The sequence below is a fragment of the Gymnodraco acuticeps genome, unplaced genomic scaffold (genome assembly GCF_902827175.1).
Source record: "Gymnodraco acuticeps unplaced genomic scaffold, fGymAcu1.1, whole genome shotgun sequence".
Classification (NCBI taxonomy): Eukaryota; Metazoa; Chordata; class Actinopteri; order Perciformes; family Bathydraconidae; genus Gymnodraco; species Gymnodraco acuticeps.
Genome location: NW_022992351.1, coordinates 7297475 through 7321789, shown reverse-complemented (window position 1 = coordinate 7321789; position 24315 = coordinate 7297475). Strand labels below are relative to the sequence as shown.

Below are 24315 nucleotides of genomic sequence, written 5' to 3'. Positions count from 1 at the left end.
TGTAATTTGCCCAAAATGTGGTTTATGACCAAATATGGAAATATTGATATTCCCATAATGCTGCTGTTTGTATATAGAGGTAATTATCAAAATGTTAGTATGTCAACATCCCAACCTAAGATAGTAAACCTAAAACCAGTTATATTTATAGCTTCAACATTGTGAGGATGTTAGCATTTAGCTTTAGGTACCGCTCTGCATAAGTACAGTCTCTGAGAGCTGTTAGCGTAGACTCTTGGTCTTTTTTATTCATAGAAACAACTTCTTCCTCCAGGCCTGCTGACTTGACATTCAGGACCTGGGTTGCATGTGAATCATATGGCAGTCATGGCATTAGATCCAGCCTAAGGAGCACACACTAAATGAGTCAAACATTAAAGGTCCATAAGACCTTGCCACCAGCCAGAACTGGGTCAAGGCTATGGACTGGCTACTTTTCTTGGAGATTACAGTAGCTGGTCATTCATTTAGCATGTATTTGTATATATCAGTAAGAATGTTTGACTTTTACATTCTCTCTTATTTCTTTATTCTTTATTCTACAGTCAATCTACCAGCTTCCTGTCACACACATTTTGTTTTGTCTAACCAGCCACTGTAGGCATCACATTTCAGACACAAACAAATACTTCTGTAAAGACAATACGCTTAAAAAAATTCAGCCAGCTTCACAGTTCCTTCAGAGTGAGCACTCAGCTCCTGGTGATTTATGGCCATTTCGGGTCAGCTCCAGAGGAGGCTGACAGGGGTCAGGCAGTCAGTTGGACATCCAAAATAGACGTCTCTCCTTCACTCCCCCACTGGGTCCATTTGTAACTCTCAAACCAGAGCTGTCCCTTGTAAAGTGTTGAACCACGTAGGGTCAGTCTGGTAAAAGACTTTGACTGACTGAGATTTTCTGTAGCTCACTGTTTTGCTCACACTGCATTCGAGTGGCGTACTGTTAGCGCCCAATGGATACTGAACTGAATGGTATCATTTTGAAGTGCCTTTCTGCACCTCTGGTAAGTGCGTCAGCCGTCAGTACTGTACATACAAAGGTTTTCCACCTGGTCGTTTATACTGTTGCTCAAAATATCCACTTTAATGCAACAGCCTGAAGTCTGATGTGTGCTTTGATGGCAGATTGTTTAAAATTGCAACACACACAGTATGGAAAATGGAAGGAGGCTGTTGAGATCTTAGCTAAAATTGACTTGCAGTAAGAACATTGAACTTTGTCCTTCACATAGCTGCATCTCGCGGTTGTTACTGGTACTGCATTTTACAGACACATTGGAAGAAGGAGCTTTTGTGGTTTCTGCTTGAGTGAAAACCTTTGTGGAAGCAGCAGATAAAACACAGGGTTGTTTGCCAGTTTCTTATTGTCCACTCACCACCGATTACGGACCATGAAACACAACACAAACACAAACAGGAATGAAAAGGTTTTTTGGATCAAGTTGGAGCCAAATTCTTTTCACATCTTTTCTTTTCTTCAGATGGTTTGACAATCCGTGCACCAGGTTACTAATTTGACCTTTCATCTTTACTTGTACGTTGTCATACCAAGGCAGTAATCCTTTATCTAGGATGTTCTCAAATACTTTTGCTTAACAGTATACACCTTAAATCTACGGAATAAAATGATCAGACAGCAGCTGTCCTGTCTCCCAAAACGACTTGGTTCAATCAGACTTTATTTGAAAATATTACTTGCCTAAACCCCCACTTAAGTATTGATGTTTTGGTGAAAGTAGAATATCTCACTGGAATGCTAACTTGAATTCCTATTGATAGCAGCATAGACAGGCAAAGACCTGAATGATTATATTATTCCATACAAATGTCAACTATCAAGAGCAATGCCTACTGTTAAAAATGTTAATCTAAAATTCAACAACTTTCTAAAATCTAGATCGGCTGTTTGTGTATCCTTTATAACAGGGGTGTCAAACTAAAATACACAGTGGGCCAAAATTCAAAAATGGGTACTAGTCGAGGGCCGGACTGGTTCAATATTTATTGCAAAACTTATTGAAATGAACTTATTGCACATATTAAACCTGGAACTAACAAAGCTTAAATTATTGGCTATAAAAACAACATTAAACGTTAAATAATCAGTTGCATTCATTTCTTATGGCTCTATCTGCAGTTTTTCCGGAGTCATTTCTTATGGTTACATTTCTCCACAGGCCAACAACAGCTTCAAAAAAACAATTTCCCTCAAAAAACCAAACATGCCCTGTTGTCGCAAGAAAAAAAGTGCAGAAGGAAACATCCATTGAAAGTCAGTGTGCTGCTCTGTGATGCTAGTTAAAGCCAGATACTTGGCATCTCATCTTGGGTGCAAGGTCATCAATGTTTGGGGTCAGGCTCTGAGCTGAGGAAACCCTCAGGATTAAGTGAAGGTGTGCGTGCAATATACCGGCGGGCCAGATCCAATAGTAATTAGAAATAATCCTGCGTGCCGAAATTAAATCCACCAAGGGCCTGATTTGGCCCCCGGGCCTTGAGTTTGACACATGTGCTCTATAAGCTCCTGCTTCCTGTTTTCTTTACCACCAGGAACACGCATGCATTTTAAAGACACCATAAATACATTTAAGAAACACTGAAGCAACCAATTTCTCAAGAAAATGTCAATCATCTGAACTTCCTGTGCGCCCCAACTTTGACTCCAACCCTCCCTGCCTGTTCACTGGAGGAAATGAATCCCCTGCTATGTTAAATGCTTCACGGAATGGTAATGAGGTGCTAGTTGCCTAAGCCTGAGCTCGGGACGATGCATGCTTGAAGTGCTGAGGATGCTAGAGGCAAAAATAGAAGGGCCAAGGCTCGAGGTGCGTTTGTTTCCATCATTGGCTGGGATTAGCAGCTTCTAAACACTCCGCTCCATTAAGGCTATTGTAACAAAGAACACGACTCATGAAAACACACACCTTTTTAAATCCGCTCTGACTCTGTCTATCATTGACAGCTCTGCTTCCAAATACAGTAAAGCCGTGTTACATTCGGAGCGCAGGCATGTTTTATTGGTTGTTTTTATAGGTCTGGGAGCTTCTAACGGGGAACAGATATTTACAGCGGGGATAAATAGAAAGATGACAGGGTACACCGTGGATACAAACCAAATGCTTGCACATATTTTTCATGAGAGGTGTCGGATTATACAATTCAACATCCGGCCTGTCTAAGCTGCGTTGCTTTGCAGTACAGTGAGTGCTTAACATTTGTGACTCTCACGGTTTTCCTCAAATTCAACCCAGTGTTCAAGCCAGGTTAAAAGAGATTCTCTAAGTTGCTTGCCATTGGTAACATTATCCTTATTTGACTGATAAATCTAGTGTTGTACTGTTTCCAACCAACTAGTGGAAACAGTACAGCTAACGTGCAAAATATGTTTTGAGAAATCTGAGTGAATTAAATGTCTGCGCAGCAACGACATGTGAATACACACACACACACACACACACACACACACACACACACACACACACACACACACACACACACACACACTTTCATGGATTTATTTTTTGTTAAACATTTATTTTTAACCAGGAAAGCCGTTTCTGTGCAGATTATAACTCACAATGACAACCTGACAAAGAAGCAAAGGAGGACGGGTAGAGATTTGGGATTAAGCAAAAATTTCCTGTTTATAATATGCATGAGTGAAGAGAGGGGGGAGACTCAGTAAGAAGGGGATTTGAAGGGAGAGAGATGAGGACAAGGTCGACAAGGCCTAAATCAACAGCTTCTCTCCTCTGGCGAGGACATGCTCACTCTGCTCAAGCATAATACCACAGACATGCTGTCACAGACACACAGACACAGACACACACAGTATACAGTATGACGACACAAACAACAACAACATGTTGTCCTGAGGGTTGTTCTGCAGAAGTCAAAGCACTCGGCACGCTACCATCAGATACATCATGATGAACAAGTTGTTCAGTTTCTGGGTAAGAAACAGCTGATATTTCTTTATACTCTTAATAGTGCATCACATCAGCCATTACATGCACACAAATAGGGCTTACATATAACCATATCATACCCTGGACTGAAATGCAGTCAAAACAGTTCGTAAAACTAAAGTGCCAAACATTATCTAGTGTCAGAATATCAAAAAACGACTTTTGGTGGATATGTTTTATTTTCGTATAGGAAAGTACACTGAACAAAAATATAAACGCAACACTTTTGTTTTTGCTCCCATTTTTCATCAGATGAACTCAAAGATCTAAAACATTTTCTATATACACAAAATAACCATTTCTCTCAAATATTGTTCACAAATCTGAAAAAATCTGTGATAAGTGAGCACTTCTCCTTTGCCGAGATAATCCATCCCACCTCACAGGTGTGGCATATCAAGATGCTGATTAGACAGCATGATTATTGCACAGGTGTGCCTTAGGCTGGCCACAATAAAAGGCCACTCTGAAACGTGCAGTTTTGCTTTATTGGGGGGGTCTGGGGGGGTCCGAAAACAGTATCTGGTGTGAGGGGTAGGGTTAGGGTTAGGGTAATGTTGTGAATCGAGTGGCCTGTGTTCGTCATCCATAACATACGCCTGCCCATACCATAACCCCACCACCACCATGGGCCACTCGATTCACAACATTACCCTAACCCTAACCCTACCCCTCACACCAGATACTGACTGGTTTTCGGACCCCCCCAGACCCCCCCAATAAAGCAAAACTGCATTAAACCATTGCTCCATGTCTCTCCCTGCTGTTTTGTGTTGTACCATCGTCCATATACATATTTTCTCTTCACAGTTGTGTCTTTCTTCCATTATCAGATCCCATCTCTCGGTTTGTCCTTACAATGGTCTTGTGACAGTGGTGGATGGTGGTTTTGCTGCCACATGAGCCTATAAAACAATGTATAAATGTGCCAGTAGCCGTCTTGTTACAGTAACCCTCGAGGGGGTGACTGATTCCCTCCTGATCTTAAAGTCTGCACAAAATAGTGAAATAGAAAGAGACCAGCTTTTTGTCTCCAGGTGAGTGTTTATAATGTAAATTCTCACATTGTGGGTAACACACACACACACACAAACACACAAGTATCATGTTCCCGTTGGCATTATACGCTAATTATGACTGTGTTATTGCCCTCTGTGTGTAATGTAAGCAGATGCCAGTGAGAATAACCTTAGAATTTGCACTTGCATGTTCTTGGATTTACTGTGAGCCTTGCTTCTCTCTCTCCCTCTCTCCTCTCCCTCTCTCCTCTCCCTCTCTCCTCTCTCCCTTTCCTCTCTCCTCATGTTTGGTCATGCTGCCCCTCTCAGACAAACATAGCGCCCAACACTTGAGGTTCTGCGAGAGAAAGCAAACACAGAGAAGCATAGAGAGCTCAGTAACTCAGAGTCTGACAGAGAGAGAGGAAAACAAATGAACGACTAAGTGCGGCTCAGCTGAGGACCTGACCAAGGCTCTTCCCGCTGGCTTAAGGTTGTCCTCACTCACTCGAGTGTCGGTGCAGAATGGATTTCATTTTGGTGGAGCAGCCGGAGACCAGGAGCAGCAGCTTTGTAGATTACTATCCCTCCTTTTGGATTATTTCAGACACCGCTGCTGTTGTGATGAATGGGAATGACAGCATGCAGAAAGGAAGATGGTAATATGACGATCTTCTCTGTTTGCTGTGAGATGTTTCTAACTTTCATCCTATTCTGTCTGAGGTTTGTTTTCATAGTCCCACCCTCGAATCATATTTTAACTTTATATTCACCTCAAAGATATGTTTTTTTACGTCTGGAGGGGAGTTTTAGCTTCATAATCCGTAGTTTCCCTGTAATATACCTCTGAGATGACAGAGAAGGGTGATGTGCTTTATGTTACTCCAACTTTAGAAGGTGACTTAAAAGTCTAACATAACATCTTTAGCGCTGACACAACAAGTTAATTAATGGATTGGTCTAATCACTTAAAAACTGTTTTGACAAATCATTAATTGTTTGACATTCATCAAACCAACATTCTTAAAAGCTGATTGAAAGTCTCCCACCTTTATCCTTTTTATATTGTTTGTACATCGGAATATCTTTGGGGTTTGACAAATATAAGAATCTTGAAAATGTTCCCATATTTTCTGAAATTGTATTAATGAATGGTTTATTAATCCAAAGATGTAATTGATATACATAATGATAAGCATGACTGGCAGCCCTGAACATCTTATAACTTCAATGGTTCATGTTCAATTTCCTTATAACATGCGACAGTAACAACACTGCCTCCTGTTCTAGCTGTCATTTATTTATTACGTTGTGACAAGTAGTCTTTTATGTTGAAACATGCATGTACTCTGTGTACAAGTACAGCATAGCTCTCATAGCTGGCTACTGCTCTCTGCTCGAGTGTTTTGACACGAGGTGAGGGTCTCAGGTTACAGAGCATTAGGGCAGATTTCACAAACCAGCCACTGTATCTGCCTCCTTCCTGGACCCCTTTACTGGCATGTGAGTCACACAGGAGGGGCAGCCATACAGCATCAGGGAGGGGATGCCTGAAGTCAGAGCTTTTGTCGGATGTAAGGATTTGGAAAATGCAACACTTTCTTTAATTCTAAACTAGTTGAGAAACTGCGTATCCTGCTGATGGTGAATGGATGCATTGTTTGTAGCCTTTATTTAACCAGGTGAAAGTCCCTTGAGATCAAAAGATCTCTTTTTCAAGGGTGACCTGCAGGACATTAGTTACACATGTAACATAAAAACAACAGAACAACAATAAGGATGACAAACAACATAATGTACAGGGTACAGTTTACAAACTCTATTTACAGAGACAGGTACCATGAGTATCAAACAGCATGTCACCCAGCTGAGTTTTAAAATGATGCAGGGGAACCAAAGATGCTCACACCTCGGCTGCAGAGTGGGTGTGCCTCGTTGCCCATAAAGTAGATTTTGTTTGGCTCACTTTGACTGGGAGGGTGTTAAGGAGCTGCATTTTAAAATGCCCGCCCAGCTCTCCTGTAGGTTTGATTTGGCAGGACACTATGTGTGTGTGTATTGCTGTGATCTTCCCGCCCTGTTTCCCTGCATATTTGCCATGTTGTTGAAACCAGAGTCCATTAACCTGAGTATTCCTGTTTTAGGAGTGACCTCAACGTTTGGATATTTGTTCCTGTGCTGACCAGCTCACACAGAGCATCCCTTCTCTCTCCGCAGAAAGACACCTTGTCCCTTTCCCGGTGATTCAATGGAAATACACTACAGTACGTTTAACAGTTCTGTTTGCAAAACTACAAATCATCACCTCCCTTTGACATGGTTTATACTGGCTAGGAACGTGGCTTAATCCTTGTTCAGAGTACACAGCAACATGGTTAATAATACATGAATAAATGTCTTGTTTTGTTTGAGCAAATCATGTTTACAATAACATTACAAAGAAAAAACAGAAACTTGTGTCACTTTAAGGAATGATTTCACTCTTTCTGTATGAGAAATCATGGCTGAATGTAGTTCATCTGTGTTTGTCCTGTATCTAAGTGATCGTTTCTGGTTGTTTGTTATGAAATCTGCCTGTGTGACTTACATTAAGCAGCTGTGAGCTAATTACAGATGAGATGAGTGTGTCAGTGAAAGCTAAGCCACACTTTGGTGTAATAACACGCCTTGCACACACACAGCGCAGACACGTCACCTCACTCACGATGAGTTTAAATATGCGCTTAAAGTCATGGCTTTTTCATAATTCCCTGACGTGTTTTTAATGACTTAAACACAGGCCTCACTGCTTCCTGACTGCTACTTTACAGCCACCTTCAAACCGTCTTGCTGATCAAGGCCTTCATGATTAGTGTTTGCCTTCCGCACGCTCCGGTTTGCTGATCCCTGTGAAGCTACTAAATATACCGTCTGGCCGGCTGGTGCCTCCGTGGTCATGTACAGAAGCTCTGCTCAGCCTGTGTTTATGTCCGACCTCAGTGTGATCTGGTCTGTGCTCCGGTGTCAACCGGTGTGATGAGGTGGTGAGCCACCACACATGCCACTCAGAAAAAAACAGATACAGAGTAAAAAAAAAACATCATGTGACTTTTTGAACAATTTTTGTCTAAAGACTCAGCGATAAGGCTTAAAGGAACAACATTGTATCTAACAGGTGCATCAATCTAACCCAAAATAAAATGCCCCTTGACAAAAATGGCCTTTATCTTCCCATGCTGAAGATTTGCCAGTTATAAATAGCACAGGAGTAATACATTATTTATAAATGTTCAAAAGAGATAACAAATATGTTTTTGGGCAACTTCAAAAGTCCAGATATTGTATTCATTTTCATCTCAAATCTATATTTGAGCCGTTTCCAAAGGCAGAAACAATGTGGGGAACTGATTTAAACAGCCAAATAATTGATTCCATTTTAAGTGCCATGATTAAAGGACACTGATTGAATCTTATTGATGCTTATTTGTAATGTCAAATTGCCATTAAACACTTCTACTTGAAGAAATAGTGCAGATATTTTGTTTTGGTGTAGTTTAGTAGTTAACATAATAGTTATTGATAGTTCATGAGCACATTTTAAATGCTTCATAATAGTGAACATTTTCTTCACTCATCACCAATACACTTTGCTCAAATCCATCTTTTGTTGTGGGGCATATACCAACTGCTGTTCACTGGCTTCTCATTAATTAAGTGATGGTTGAGTGTGAAATAAAGCCATATCAAACACCTGCAGCAGAGATTTGGGATTGTAATTTGATTTAAAATGGTGAGGTGGAAAGCTTGCTGAAGTTGTAGTCTTTTTCAACTGAGGTCGGATACAGCAGAGTGCTCCTGGAGTCGATTTAGCTGATTGGCCAAAATGCAAACCCTCAATCCCCCCGACCTTGACTCCTCGCTGAATTAGCATCGGCAGTATTTAAGAATGTTCCCGTCACATTTAGGACTCACACTTCCTCTGATCTTTCCTCACAGCAGGAGGATGGATAGGTAACTTGTTTAGGGAACAGAATGAATGTATAAGTCTGCCTCTGTATACCCAGATGTCCTCTCCAAAGACATAGCAGGATTTTAATCTTGTGTGAAGTGTTAAGAGCCGACAAATCCCCATGTTGAAATGAAACAGTACTCAAGGTGTGAAAGAAAAGCCGCCAACAATGCTTTATGTTCACTGCCAGTGCGATATCAGTCATCTTACACAAACACATCACTGTTATGTTCATCCAAAGACGTGTAACATTAACATGTGTGTGTTTGCCTTGACTGGAGACATGGGTCCCACCTGCTGATTGACATTATTTGTCGAAGCTGCATCATTTCAATAAACTAGAAAGTGCTCAGGACACTCATACTTTTGTTTAGGTGATGTAAATGGAGGGTGACATGCACACAGTCATCTGTCTATTCTGTCTGTTTCCCGTTTAAAATAATTTGAACTAAATACATTGACGTTTTAACTGAAAACAAGACCATGCCTGAAACTCAAGTTTGGTAGGCAGATGTAGTTCCATTAGGTTTCCATAACTTGTGATATTAAATTGTGATAAAGTCCTTCCTGTACGTTAACCATGTCTGTCCTTCAGCTGTTCTTTGTGTGGGGAGCAGGAAAACCATTTTAGATAGTGTAATCCAGTGGGGAATCTGTATAGAAAAGATGAAAAACCACAGACATAAACACAGGAAATGGATTCTTTTCATGCTTATTTAGAGGCAGTATCAGAGTCTGTGGAGGCCGATTCACATCACTTGTGCTTATTGTACTTTGCATATTTCTCAGGCATTTTGTATACATGATGTTACACAGACTGAATATTTGTGATGCTTCTTTATTGAAACGTGGGGGTTGGGGTACAGCGGTTATATAAATAATAATAAGTAAAGACAACCTTTATGTTATATTGACCTAAGTGTGTGAAGCTGTAAAATAACGATTTGATATAAAGTATATATTTATAATAACATTAATGATTTCCTCTGTTTTCATATGATTGAAATTAGTTAATGATTTTGGAATACATGTCACCACCTCTCCCTCTCCCACCATGTCCTTCATCACATTTAAAAAGGGAAAATACCCCCAAAAACCTATTAAATACACAATGTCACAGTTAAATCAGTGGAGAAATGTCCTAAAGGAATGCATGAAGTCAGCATGCTCTCCTTCTATCATTGTTAAATATGTATTTCTTCTCAAGGCTGCTTGACACCAGGAATGTGTTAAGACTATTTCTGATTCATAATGTTACTGGACAGAGACATTCAAACTGTCCTCAGCTCCAGCTATGGGACATCTTATCCACAGTAATGTGAGTCGTCATTTATTTCAGTAGCTGAGAGATCTGGGTGTTTATATTGAGCCGTGTGAATCTGCAGCAACAGTGTGCTGGCCCGGGCAGAAAGACATGTCCATGCAGTCCTCTCATACACCACATACTGCAGACTGACACACAGACACACACATCAATAAAACACACTCAGCACGGCTGCTAAATGTTTTCTTTATTCAAATTCTCCAAGCTGACTCATATTACCAGCAGTGTTATCACGCTCCAAGTAAAATGTCACTTGTTTTGTAAGCGCTCAAAGCATTTGCATGTCCTATCACTGTAGCCAGGAGACCCAACCCGTCACCACTGTTTAGTTTTCTTCTTTAGTTCAGATTCATTTTAAATTCCAGCCACCCAGAATCCCAGACCTCCTTCACAGACAACAGAGAAGAAACACTGAGATTATAATCTAGGACGGGCAAGCATTTTTATTTAATTAAATTTTATGAGCTGTGAACTGAATGTGCTTTACAGTACACATTGTGCTTCTGGGTCTGCCACCATCCTCCTCCTCCTCCTCCTCCTCCTCCTCCTCCTCCTCCTCCTCCTCCTCCTCCTCCTCCTCCTCCTCCTCCTCCTCCTTCCTCTGTTATCTTGATGACCATCACTACATCCTGTCCCAGCGGGTTGTGGCCGGGTGACCAGGAAGCTGTGAGTCACAGTCTTTATTTCTGGAGCTGTAGGGGTTGAGGATTGGCTGAGAATCCAGCATTTGAGATCATAATGTGAGGCTATAAGGCAGAGAGGGTGGATGGCTGTTGTTGTGAGGGGGAAAGCAGATAAGAAACCGAAGGACCAAAGCACTGTATCGTTTGCTTTTTAAAGGTGCAGAGAAGGACATGCACAACAGATAGCAGAGCTGGAGGGTTACAGAGCAGTGTTAGTCTGAGGGGACATACTTCATCACACCCTAACACACATTTCTCTGCAGTGAGGGAAAAAGTATCAAGATGATCTAAATTAAAAGTACCAATACCTCAAATACTTGAATCTTAACTTAACGTCTGAATTTAATTTCTTACTTATTTAAAGAAATGAGTGTGTATAATCAAGAAATGTACTTTAAGTTCAAATGTACTCCTTTTGCAGCTAAATGGGCCAAATTTAGTTGTTACATTGTTATATCATATTATTACATTAGTATTATTATTGATGCAGTGAAAAGCACAATTAACTTGCTACAAAAGTGCTAATGTATTCATTTGTTATACTGTTACTTAATTTACTGTTTGACAGTTTGCATTAAATTGTATGTATTAATTTCAGGTTTTCAAATATTTAACCGCAAAGTAACTACTTTTCACTACTACTTAACACTGGACACAGCCCTGGGGAAAAAGGGCAGCAACATTCCTGCTCTGCGTGGACATTCACACACAACCCTTCCTGTTGCCATATATCTCCTGAGAGCCTCAGATATGCGTGTATATACATTAACCCCCGAGGTCCTCTGCTATGGCCTTTGACTGGTTCTAAATAAAGCAGGACCTAAAAGTAGGTAGCGGGCCATGAGTTCAGGTCAAAGGGAATGTGAAACCAAAGACCAGGAGGGAGCTAGCCTCAGAGCAACACACTGTGTTTACGTGGATGTTTTCTGTCAGGCAGGCTGACTATATGTTTAATGATGAGCACAGAGTGTTTGTGTTTGTGTAGCTATTCTCTCAGCAGGCTGAGGACAGATTTGTGTAATTTACTGTGAGACGCAAGGGAGATGATTATGACTGACTCCTGGTTTCCTGTTGTGGAGCAGTATCAATCAATCAATCAATGTTTATTTATATAGCCCAATATCACAAATGTTACATTTGTCTCAGTGGTCTTCACAGTGTGTACAGAATATCAGTATGACAATACGACACCCTCTGTCCTTAGACCCTCACATCGTACAAGGAAAAACTTCCAGAGAAAACCCACAGTTTAAAGGGAAAAATGGGAGAAACCTCAGGGAGAGCAACAGAGGAGGGATCCCTCTCCCAGGATGGACAGATGTGCAATAGATGCCGTGTGTAAATTGAAAAGATAATACATTTGCAACATAGGTAGTCCAAATATTTGGAAATGCAGTACTGTCCATTACACAGTAATATTTATCTGTTTTAAAAATAGGTTTAAAATCCAGATTCAGGGAATCTAAAAAAGAAAGGGGAGTTTCTGGGAAACATAAAAAGGTCTCGGGGAGGCTTTAATAGACAGGGTTATTCATGTATTTTATACCCGTGTTATTCAGGTTTTATCTTTATTTTATTATCTTGTTTTTTAATGACTGTTTTTAAATGTCATTTTATAACGTGTTTCCGCTGCACTATCTCTTAATGCTCTTAATGTCTTTTATTTTTGTAAAGCACTTTGAATTGCCTTGTGTTGAAACGTGCCTTGCCTTACAGGGAATTCAAGTAAATGCCTTTTGCAGACTTCTGTAGTTCACATCATTGATGAAAATCCTCATTTTAATAAGGCATCAAATCAGTTTTTTCATCAATTCTAAAATGTAATGATTGAAGCCTTCCTCTGAATCATGTAATTGTTAATAAAATATTGTTAAGGAAATTGAAATTGGCAATTTCACCTATTTTCTTAATATAATCAATGGTATACTCAATTCAATTAAATCATTAAACTGATCATCTAGTTGCATGTGTAGCAGGAACCCAGAATTGATAAATGAATAAAAAAGGCAATTACATTTTCAAACTCGCTATTAGAGAGAATCATCACTTGTTTTCATTCAGGACGAAGGGTTGAGTTCTTGAACGATGTTTGGCAGGATGACAGAGTTTATGTTTGTTCATATATTTATATATATTTAATTTGTACTGTATTTTATATTACCAATGTAACCCTTATTAATATTGCACTATTTGTATTCTTTATTATTTAATTACTTACATGTAATCACTATTTGCATTACCTTCATTAATGCCATCTATTACCTCGGGGTGCCATTCCTGTGTTCATCAGCGTTTGAATGTTTAGTGGAACTTACTGAATGCCTACATTTCCATTGGGATAAATAAAGTATCAATCTATTTAGAATAAAGTCACTTTTTTCAGCATATGGCCGTTATATCCTGAGTCACTGGTGGGAAGTTCAGAGTGGTGCACATCTACAGTATACAGCACCCACAGATCATAGCCTGGTTTACCAGTAAATGACGCAGTGGGGATCATCAAGGACCCAGTAGGTAGGATGTCGAGCAGAGCTTTTATTGAGCCCTTGTTTCCTCTCTTGTGTTTTCAGAACCCTAATTCTCTGGAAAGCTCGATCCAGAACCTGCTGTCGGTGCTGTACCCTCCCTTCGAGGCTACCGCCCCCACTCTCCTCAGCCAGCTCTTCCAAGTCATAGATAGCCATTATCGGGGGGATGCCCTGCGGTGCCTGCTGGACTTTCTGGTGCCAGCCAAACACATCTTAGACAGCGTGCAACAGGCTGCATGTGTAAGTCACTGTTTATAATACACTTCTGGATAAAGACACCTACATTCCCTATGTTGATATGAAACAAAGCTGCCCAAAGATCTTCTAGCTGGGCTTTCATAAGAAAAATAAGCTTATATACTTTCTGAATCTGAGTATTTTCTCTCCTTTAGGCTCAGTACTCTGATGTTCTATTCCTGTGTGAGGGCTGGCCTCTGTGTTTGCGTGACCAAGTTGTCGTCCACCTTGCTCCCATCAACCCGCTGATACTTCAGCCCGGCGACTTCTACCTCCAGGTGGCCCCTTTCTGTGACCAATCAGCTCGCATCGTAGTCTGCAGCCTCCTGGAAGAGGAGGGGCTTGAGGTGGAAGTAGTAGAGGAGAATCCCATCCCTGAGACTTCCTATCCTTGTATATTCAGCTCTGATTGGTTGGAAGAGATCAACCAAGGCCGCCATGGAACACCTCTCAGCCGCTGCCTGCTAACCACCGAGCAGGGCGTGGTGAGGTTACCATGGGGACGGGTTGCTGTGCCTGATTTTGTGGACGTGCCACTGTGTGCTGGGAGTAGCATGGCCTCTGCTCCTCCTTCATATCCTCCTTCATATCCTCCTTTACCTCCGATTCCTCGACCTCCTCATTTTCCTGAGAGTTCTTCTTCAAATTCTTTATTTCCTCTTCCTCCTTCCAAAGAATCGGCACCAAAACAGTATCCTGTTAGCATTCATAATTCAAATTCATCATCTTCTTCTCATCCGTCTGCCTTCTCCGTGGAGACCAGAATATGTCCAGTGAGGCACGGCATTGCTGTGTCACTCCGCCTGGTGGATACTAGCGCTGCGTCTTCCTCGCGGCCGGTCAAAGTTAAAGAACCTGAAGCTGAGCCTAAGCCTGTGGGCTGGGTGTCCCCTAATACTTGGGACAGCTGCTCTACTGGGGCAGGTCCAAAAACAAGCACTGTTCCAGGTGCAGGCACTTCTGCAAGGGAAGATACAACTAGGTGCAAAGGTGAAGAAAAGGCTGGAATTGTTTCTGAAAATATAGGGCCGCAAAAACCTAAAGATATAAGCAGAAGAGGCCCAGTTGTGGAGGAAGGGGAATATATTGATATACTTCAGGCAACTATGCTTTTTAGTAGAGCTAAGTCAGCAACTAAAGAACGGCAGAAATTAGAAGTGCAAATGCAACCGCACACACAAATTGAACCACAAATGCAAAGGCTTCCACACAGGCCACCACATCCACAAATGGAGTCGCACTGGCAAACACAGAGTCATCCACCTCAAGCCCAGTCACAAGCTCAGGTGCAGTTTCTCACAAAGCCACAAACTCAAAGTCATGTTAGACCAGAGGCGGCAGCATCATTTAGGCCCAACGTGTCTGAAAAACCACCTCCGTACCATTCCCAATCCCATCAGCCTCACCCTGACTCCCTGGAGGTTTCTCAGTGTGTCCGCTTCTCAGAGAAACCCTGTACCCCGTGCCAGAGGAGAAGACAAGGCGGAAAGGCCTCCAGGGCTCCGGAGCTGAAGTGTCGATACAGGGACTCCTACCAGGCTGCTATAAACAACCCTGTCAACTTTAAACAGGAGAGTGGGCACATGTTGACAATGGTGGAGGAGGATGGTTTCTCTAAGTGTGATGAAAGACTACCAGAGACAGAGGATCCGCGGTGTAATGTTCAAGGAATGTGGATTACCTCTGCTACGCAACAGCAGCCTCCTTCCTCGGTCTGTGAGGAGTCGGGAGAAAAAAGCTCTGTTCCATATTGGAAAACAGGAGACACAAAAAATGCCCCCTGTATGGATTACAGGGGAACAAATGCTTTACAATGTGGTGGGCAACCAGAAGCAACACCTGAAAGGACCACTCAGCCCTTTAGGGAACCAAGGGATGCACACTCTGCCAAAACGTATGGCAATTTACACAATGTAAACGGGACACATTTAGCGGCAGGAACGAGGACAAACACTAATAGAGCTTTGTCTAGTTCAAACAATCAGCCAGATGTCATCTCTGTTAAACACGGCGGATTACCGTTTACTTCCTCTGAAATCTCAGCGGTGAACCTCAAGCCTCGTGAAAGGCTACAAAGCAGAACCATTTCCACGGGAGTGAGTGCTAACTTTCCTCTTTCAGCGTCGCAGAACAGACCGGAGTCCATGTTTGATGGCAGATGTTCCTCCCTGTCCACAGCTGTGGTGGACACCTCTGAGAAGTGTTCACTGGTCCTTGTTGAAGGTCAAAATGTTCGGAGAAAAGACAACTCCGGCTCCTGTGGAAAGATTCCCCAGCTGCATGTGGTGAAATGTAAAAACAGCACAGCCTTTGGACTGGTTTCACCCAAGATCAACCGGAGGAATATGGCAGCTCCAGGTACTAATGTCATCTTGTTCTTTTAACTTATTCTACTCTGGTCAGACCTTTAGCAGGAGGTTGTGAATTTCATAATTGCATAGAACTTACATAAAGGTGCTTCTAATAAGCGTTTAGTAGCATTACAAACGCTAATTCACACACTTGTTACATTTAAATAATTTTAAATAACTTGTTACCAGTTTATAGCTTGCTTTAGATTGTTAAAGAAAAACCTAGAAGTTCCTTATAATTATTTTCTAATAGCAATACAGATACATTTATTGACTAACGTACCTTACCTTTACAAACCTTTTTGTTGCTATCTTAAGATAAATGATTTTATTTTTTGTAGCTAACACTTACTAACAGTGAATTATGCACATCTTCCGGCGCAAACTGAAAACTCATCTCTTTCGACTCCACTTCGAGCGTTAGAACGATTAACGAAGCACTTTTATACTAATAAAGGACTGGATTACCTAAAGCCAGTTGAGTAGCACTTGAAATGTTTGGCTCTATGAAACCTGATGTACTTATATGATTCTGTTTTCTTCAAGGTTGTGTCTTCCTGGTCGAATGTACTTATTGTAAGTCGCTTTGGATAAAAGCGTCAGCTAAATGCAATGTAATGTAATGTAATGTAATTATGCTATTTACAGCTACCAGTTATACATTTAAATATGCTTTATGCTTTAAATCCTTTAAAAACAAAAATCTAATACGGATTTTGTCATTGTTCTTAAACAGTCTATAAACGTTTTAAAAGTGACTTGTAAGTGCTTATAAATGTCTTATAATCTAGCAATAAACATGTTTATGATGCTCTTAGTAACACGTATGTGGTCTTATTAGAACATAATGATGGTAATAAGCATCTTGTAAGGGCATTTTTACCTAATAACTAACACGTTGTTGTGTAGCGGATTAGAACCAGTCAAATGTGTCCACTCTCCTCAGAAGCTGCTCAGCCTGGCAGTACGTTCAGCAGCAGAGATGGCCATCAGACGGAACAGCCGTCACAGACAGATCCAATTCAAGCAGCAGAGACACAGAAGATGTCCCAGCCCACCTCCACCCGTCCCAGACCGGACCACCTCCCCCTGGGGTCCCCGGACCCCAGAGCCCACCCCCTCTACTTAGGAGTGGCAGCTCTCACCGGTGAGTTAGTTTGAGACACAGCAAATAACCACGATGATCAAATGAATCAATATACATTGTTCTTTGCTCTGCATTAACAGAACACATGTACAAATGAGAACCAATTAAATAATTCTATTTAATTAAATATAAAGAAGCCTCCCTCCTTTGTAATCCTCCTCAAGTGTCAGCATGAGCAAAATTGGGATTCATTCATAACAAAGTGGATGCTTTATTCTCTCTATTCTCTCTTTTAGAGGTCATTCATTGACTGTAAATTCTCCCAGCATGTTCCCTGATCTCTCCTCTCTCTCACCCCTACAGGCGGCAGAGACAGGACAGGCCGGGCGATCGTGGAGCTGTATGGACATCACCAGGGATGGAGATCAGCTGTCACCAGCCAGGAGCTCTTCCAGATGCTGCTCTACTTCCGCACCATCACCAGGTCACATCCATATGCCAGTAAAACCATGAAGACATTAATTAACCAGGTTTTAACAAACCCTGTGTATTTAAAGTCAATCTACAAAAAAGTTTTAGCATTGTTGTGGTCAAGTCTGTTTTATTGTGGTTGTGTATTTATTGGCTTTTTATTTTCTGGATCCAGGAGAGAAATCAGAGAAGCTGGGATGACTCTTATTTTTGATTCGAGGAAGATAAATCCTCAGCCGCAGCTCTACAAGGCCTTGATGACGCTTCAGGTAATGAGGAGAGAAACAGCTGACTACAGCTTTCAGTGTCAACTGTGGGTGTTTTGTTTTCTGAAAGCAGTCTATAAGTTATTTGTAAAATATCAATGCTGAATAATGCAGCAGCTCCTGAGCATCAACATACTCCAGATTGTTGAATATATCTGTCTAATGTAACAAAGATTGTTTTGCAATTAATGGTGTAATATATTGTCTAACAAATAAAACGGTTTTTTTTTGTTACATTTTGTTTATAAGATTGAAAAAGAAAATCATTTCGATTACTTGCATATGTTTATGGCCTTTCAAGTGTCCTATGATTTATTTGTGATGATCAATAACAGGGTGTACCTGGAGGATGCATGAGTGTAGTTGAATAGATTTATAGTGATAAACTGTTTCAGGAGCTGACTCTGCACGCAGTAAACAGTTTCGTGCTGCTGGTGGACAAGGACAGAAATCTTCAGCCAGAGCGGTGTCCCGGCATCCAGGTCAGCTTTCTCCCACTTTCTCTAACTCTTGAAAGTTTCATATTCATTTGGGTAGCTATAAAATTTGATTAAACGTTGTTTTCAGCCATGCTACCAGCGTGGCTATAGGGATTAAACATGTGTTAATTTGTTGGATAATCACTTTGAGTAGAATATCTTGATAAAAGATGGATTACCATGAAAATGTGACTTTTACTGTCTCCAGAGGATACATCCTAATGATGTTTTAAATCCATTCTCACTAATCCAGAAAAATATTTGAACAGCATTTGACAATCAACATTTGTGAGCCACAACATCACTTGCATTTACCTTCAGACATGTTTGCTTTGTTTAGGGTTAAATATTAACCGATGGATAATCCAAAACAATCAAATACCTTTTCTGTTGTAAAAAGATGTACAGCAAATGTAGTGCTCATTGTACAAACTGTTTCATATGTACATTGTGAGTTTAACAGTTTCTTGATACATTTTCAGTGGTGGACTTTCACTGGGATTCTGCCATTAATTGGTGTTAATTGATTGTTGACTTTGTGTTTGTTTGGAAAGCATTTTTTTCTGATCGAGTTGATATGCAACATTGCAGTCATGTTTAGTAAAAAACACAAAGGGGGTTATGTTGCAAACAATGATGTGAGAATTTCTGCGTTATTTATTCTTTGGAATGAAACATGTGGATGTATTTCTGACACTTGTGTCCTCTAAGCAGACTGAAGTGGTGACGTCGATGAAAGCCCTGTTGAAGCTGGTGGAGGCAAGTCAGCTAAGCTCTCGTCTGGACGGAGCGATGTCTCACAGCCCCTGTGACTGGATAGAGCTGCACCAGGTAAGACATGACAGCACATTACCTGCTGCTCTTCTTTAACGGAGTACTTTCATCATGATTTACTCCTGTCCACATCTTTTATTCTCTAGAAACTCTTCCCATTTGTGTCTGATCTTCATGAGGCATCCAGCCTTCTACTGAGAGCCATCAGTAGGTTAGAGGAGCCCCAGAGGACCGACACTGTACAGGTACCTTTCTTTTGACTGCTTACTCATGTAATTTAGGTATTAAAAGCTGTGATTATCTCCACTTATTTAAAGGTATGGTAGGTAAGAATGGAGAAACCAGCTCGAGTGCTCTAGAATTTGAAACTACGCAGCCGAAAAAAATCTGCCCCTTCCTTCAGACTTCCTTACAGAGCCCCTCCTCCAACACACACGAACGCGCACATGACCAATGAGGGCACGAGATAAGTTTGTGCACGAGATGGAAGGCTGACAGGCAGGTAGGCCATCCAGTTATTTTAGCCAGGCCGGCTCAGATGATTGGTCGTGCTTTTTACAGCGCCACGGCTTCCACAGATGAATTTTTTTATGGATTTATTGTCAAAGCACTTAAGATATTCATTGCTATCGGGATGTTAAGAGCATTCCATGGAATATAACAAAAAGTGTTTCTGAAATCAATTACACACCCCACCTTTATTTAACTCAGTTTATATGTTTTTTTACAGTAGAAACTTAAAACATAGATCCATTGATATACAAATTCTGTTTAAAGGTCCCATATCATGCTTTCCGGTTATTACCCGTCCCCTTGTGTGTTATGTAGCTTTTTATGCATGTTGTAAACGATCTGCAAAGTCACAAACCCTCAAAGTACACCCTGTAGCGAGTAAAACTCTAACACAGAAAATACCTGTCTATGCTGCCCCAGAACGCCTCGTTGGAGATTTTTCTTTTTCCATTTTTTTCTTCCGGGAACCAAGTGACGTAACAACAACCCCTCCGCGAATTGGGTGGGGGTTAGGGGTTGGATCGAGGCTCGTGAATTGTCAACAGGGGGGGAGGACGATTGTTTCGTCTCCAATCATATCTTCTATCTGAGGTACGGAAAGAGAGGGGTTTTAGGTGGCCATCAGGCTGTTGACGGTCTTATTGTACATCCATTGGTTGGTTTTGTGGCACATTTGTAACGCTGTGCCAACATGAGCGAGCACGCAGGGTGGAGAGGTTGAGCGAGGGAGAGAGAGAGACAGAGAGAGAGGTTGAGCGAGGGAGAGAGGAGTGTGTGCAGCAGTCTGCTTGCGCACAGAGCAGGAGTTTGTGAGAGGGCTTGAGAGTCAATTTCTCTTCAAAATATAATTTGTTGCCACTTGCCAGCCTCCCTTGTCCCTTGCTAGCTCGTTGGTAACGTAACTGATTTATTCTGATGTGCCTGCATCTGGCGCTGAGTTGCCATATTCCTTTTGTGAGCTCTTTTTGTTCGTGAACCACTTCCTGATATCCATTGTTGCAGATAAATATAAATGATAATAGCCAAAATAACCTAGCAAGAGTAAACTGACAGGCTGCTGTGCCGCATCTCACTTAAAAAAAACACACTTAAAAAAAAACACACGACTCAACCCAGTGAGAAACCAGTCTCGTGCGCAGACTGAATTTAATTCAGAATTTCCTAGCAACATTTAAAAAGGCGCTCCAGCAAGCCGTTTAGGACAGAGAGTGAATACACATACTATACAGAGATGCTATATGAGAAACCAATGTGAGTTTGGAAAATTGCACAATATAAATCTATTCTAGTAGACCTCAACAATGGAATTATGATTAGTAGAAATAGCCAAGACATGGGACCTTTACATATCTGGCTTATAGTTATCAATTTGTTAAAAGTTGGACAAAATTGGAAATCCACCGGAATGTACAAGGAAGAAGCATAAATGCGAAGGAATTATTGTATGACTAACTCATTTTAATATAAATGTATTTCTTCCCAACAGTGTGTGCAGCAGTGCATGGTGGACCAGAGGACTCTGATGAGGAATGTACTGGAGGACAGCCGATTGGTCGAACTGCAGAGGGAGGGCGGGGCCGTCCTGGCGAGGTTAAGAAAGGAGAGTGACCTCAAGTACCCCCACTGCGAGGAGCTCAGGTAAACCTCTCACTACTGCATTCACATGTACTGAATGTCTTTGTGAGGGATGAAATGTTTCTGTTTTCTTACTAAATAGTTGTATTTCTCTCAAGCCTATGGTCTATCTTTCTCCCATGTGCAGTGACGCAGTGGACTCGGTGTCCAGCCTGTACAACTACGTGGAGGAGCAGGCTCACATCCTCGTGCAGAGGTCCAACATGTCTGTGGAACACCTGGAGTACCTGCTGCAACTCAGAGAGATGGAGGGACACTTCACGCAGGTGCGTTATCCAAGCTCATCAATGAAGTCGTACACATGCGCACATATACATTTAAATATGAACTTAAATAGTTTACTGATTAGATTATGACTTTTTAAAGTAAGTTACACATGTACATGCTCATACTAACACACACAATATTGTTTTGCCTCTCCCTTCCCTGCAGATGCAACAGTGGTTTACTGCAGAGGGAGAGCGCCACCTGCCCGAGGCTGAGTCAGTCGAGGACTCTGGAGAGCAAATGGAGCAGACCCTCAACAGCTTCACTCGCTTCCTCATTGAAGCTAATGTGAGTCTATGTTTTCTTGTGGCTATTATCGTGTGTTTGGGTGCCTCTGTCCGTCCACCTGTCTGAATCTCTCTCTCCCTCCTCCTGCAGGACCGCAGACACCACGCCATGACGTTAGTGTCAGAGGCAGAGCTCCTCCAGCAGAGTGGGCTCTCCTACCCAGAGACGGAGGAGTTCTGGACTCTAGTCTGCTCCTTCAAGTCAGGCCTGGAGGAGTTCCTGTGCAGAGCAGAGGCCTGCGGCAGGGAGCTGCAGACCATGGTCAACGTGTGTGATTTCTGTGAGCAGGTTGGTGTGAGACATTACAACAGTTATCAGTAAACATTCAAGTATTCAAGCTTCGTACAGCTAGTGCTTTTACCCCAAATAGTGTTCTGATCATTATTTGCAAATATAACTTTGCGCATTCATGCATACAGTATACTATTACTATAACCACTATACATCCTTGTTGCAGAATGATGCAGGGCCAAAAATAACCAATCACGCATCAATGTAACTGAAAAGGGTTTTCAAATACTTTCAAATACAGTAATTCCTCGTCAAATTTAGTACATTGAAGTATTTTTTAGTCAATACATTAGTCAAACACTCCTTACTCTTTTAGGATGATTTCAAATGAATAATTAAAGGTCATTACTTAGAAATGAAAGCCATTGCAATGCATTTTTTGCTCTTTCACAGAGATGTAATCACTTTCAAGAAAGCAGTTTTTGTATGTGCTGTTTTATGATAGTGAAGTGCAATCCTGCTTCTTCTTCGCTGATATTTGTGTCAGGTTATAAAATGTATGTCTGTGGAGGGTAACATGATATTAAAGAAGTAGATGAGAGCATGAACATTTCTTATCATGAATAATAAAAATAACTTCTCATATCTCGAAATAGGCTAATGCTCTGGCCAGCGAATGCATTGAGTACCTGGACCAGACTCAATCCAGAATCTACCAAAAGCAAAACCGTGACCAGGATACAGCACCTGTCAATCAAGCCAACCCTCAGCCAATACAGCGCCACAACCAAGACCCTCGATCGAGCACTGCATCCCTTTTCCCATCTGATGCATCCCACCCAACCACCACCAGTGTTATACCGTCCAGCAGTGACACCTCCGTACTCCAGACCTTCCAAGACAGGTTCCTCCAGTTCAGCCCAGATACATTTCAGGAAGTGAAGGCCCAGGCCAGCGCCCTGAGGGGCTCCAGGGGGATGCAGGTCTGGAACGTAGCCTGGCTGCGATGCCAGGAGGCCAGGCAGCAGCTTCAGGAGAGGATCCAGGAAGTGGATGAGGTTTTCCACCCTGAACCAGACTCTAGCAGCTGGTGTGAAGGTCATTATGTTGATGTGGTGAGCACTACTGTCCAGACACCGTCACCTGGGAGCCAGAGTCTGGTGGTACAGTCAACACCCGGACCTGGTCACCCGCAGTGGGAGAGCATAGTGTCTGGAGCCGTGGATTTAGGGAAGAGAAGGCCGATCCTGGGCAGCAACAACACAGACCCAACATCTGCAGCCTGCTCTAACATCAAACCTGAAAATCACAGCCAGGAGTCAAAGGTCCCTCCACAGTCTCCTCACAGGTAATATGTTGGTCCATTCATCTCACTTGGGTAGGATTTGGTATTTTTCAACAGGATTCAGAGTTCTTGGTTGGATTAGTCAACTAATACACTAGTTGACTAATCATACAAATAATTAATCATCAACTATTTTAACAATCTATTAATGGATTAAGTCGTTTTTTATGTGAAAATGGCAGATAATGCTATGTTTTATATCATAATATTTTGGACTAACAAAACACAACATTTAAAGACCTTAACCAAGACTTTGAAAAAAGTGGGATGGTAATGTTTCAACTCTTTTGACATTCTACAGAGCAAAACATGAATTGATTGATCTCATCTGTTCCCTCTGAAGGTCTGTGATGTTTCCACTGTGTAAAATACTCTGGTAAATTGCCTTTTCATAATCTAATAGTAGGACGGCAAGGAGAACAGAAAGAGAGACGAGGAGGAGACAGACGAGTAGAGCGAGGAGCGAGAGGGACGCCGCTGCTCTGTCTCAGTCCCACACTGTCGGTTGCCAGTGGTTTCCATGGGCACGAGGTCTTGGATCCAGGTCGGTGAGCCAGGACTCGTGCATCACAGCAGCAGTGACGGCGGGGTCCTCCACTCCTCCAGAGCAGCGGGGACGCCCCTCCTCGTCCTGCTCACACCACGGCCAGCCGTCCTGTCGGATCCTCCAGGAGGCTCAGAAGTTCCAGCTGTCCCGACACGGCAGCTTCTGCTCCGAGGACTCCTGTATGAGCGACCGGGGGGCGGCGGGGGGGGACGGGACTTTAGGCTGCAAACACTCCAGCCTGCCCATCGGGAGATATGAGGGGGCCTTTGGTTTGGCAAATCCACAGGAGAGTGCCAGCAATGCACTGTAAGTTTACTTCATGTGGGTGAAGTGTG

At 42.0% G+C, this 24315-nt stretch overlaps 1 protein-coding gene across 1 annotated transcript in view; it reads left to right on the top strand.

The window, feature by feature from the left end:
• The first annotated feature begins 899 nt into the window (after nucleotides 1-899).
• LOC117542047 overlaps nucleotides 900-24315 on the top strand; it is a 53613-nt gene continuing 30197 nt past the window's right edge. Inside the window, exons 1-15 of the mRNA XM_034209505.1 lie at nucleotides 900-1004; nucleotides 13532-13729; nucleotides 13882-16084; nucleotides 17024-17224; nucleotides 17528-17648; nucleotides 17811-17904; nucleotides 18297-18383; nucleotides 19095-19211; nucleotides 19301-19399; nucleotides 21154-21305; nucleotides 21430-21568; nucleotides 21735-21857; nucleotides 21948-22145; nucleotides 22745-23436; nucleotides 23837-24286. Coding sequence (XP_034065396.1) covers nucleotides 954-1004; nucleotides 13532-13729; nucleotides 13882-16084; nucleotides 17024-17224; nucleotides 17528-17648; nucleotides 17811-17904; nucleotides 18297-18383; nucleotides 19095-19211; nucleotides 19301-19399; nucleotides 21154-21305; nucleotides 21430-21568; nucleotides 21735-21857; nucleotides 21948-22145; nucleotides 22745-23436; nucleotides 23837-24286 — 4925 coding nt within the window. The 5' untranslated portion in view covers nucleotides 900-953. The remainder of the gene's footprint in view (nucleotides 1005-13531; nucleotides 13730-13881; nucleotides 16085-17023; nucleotides 17225-17527; nucleotides 17649-17810; nucleotides 17905-18296; nucleotides 18384-19094; nucleotides 19212-19300; nucleotides 19400-21153; nucleotides 21306-21429; nucleotides 21569-21734; nucleotides 21858-21947; nucleotides 22146-22744; nucleotides 23437-23836; nucleotides 24287-24315) is intronic.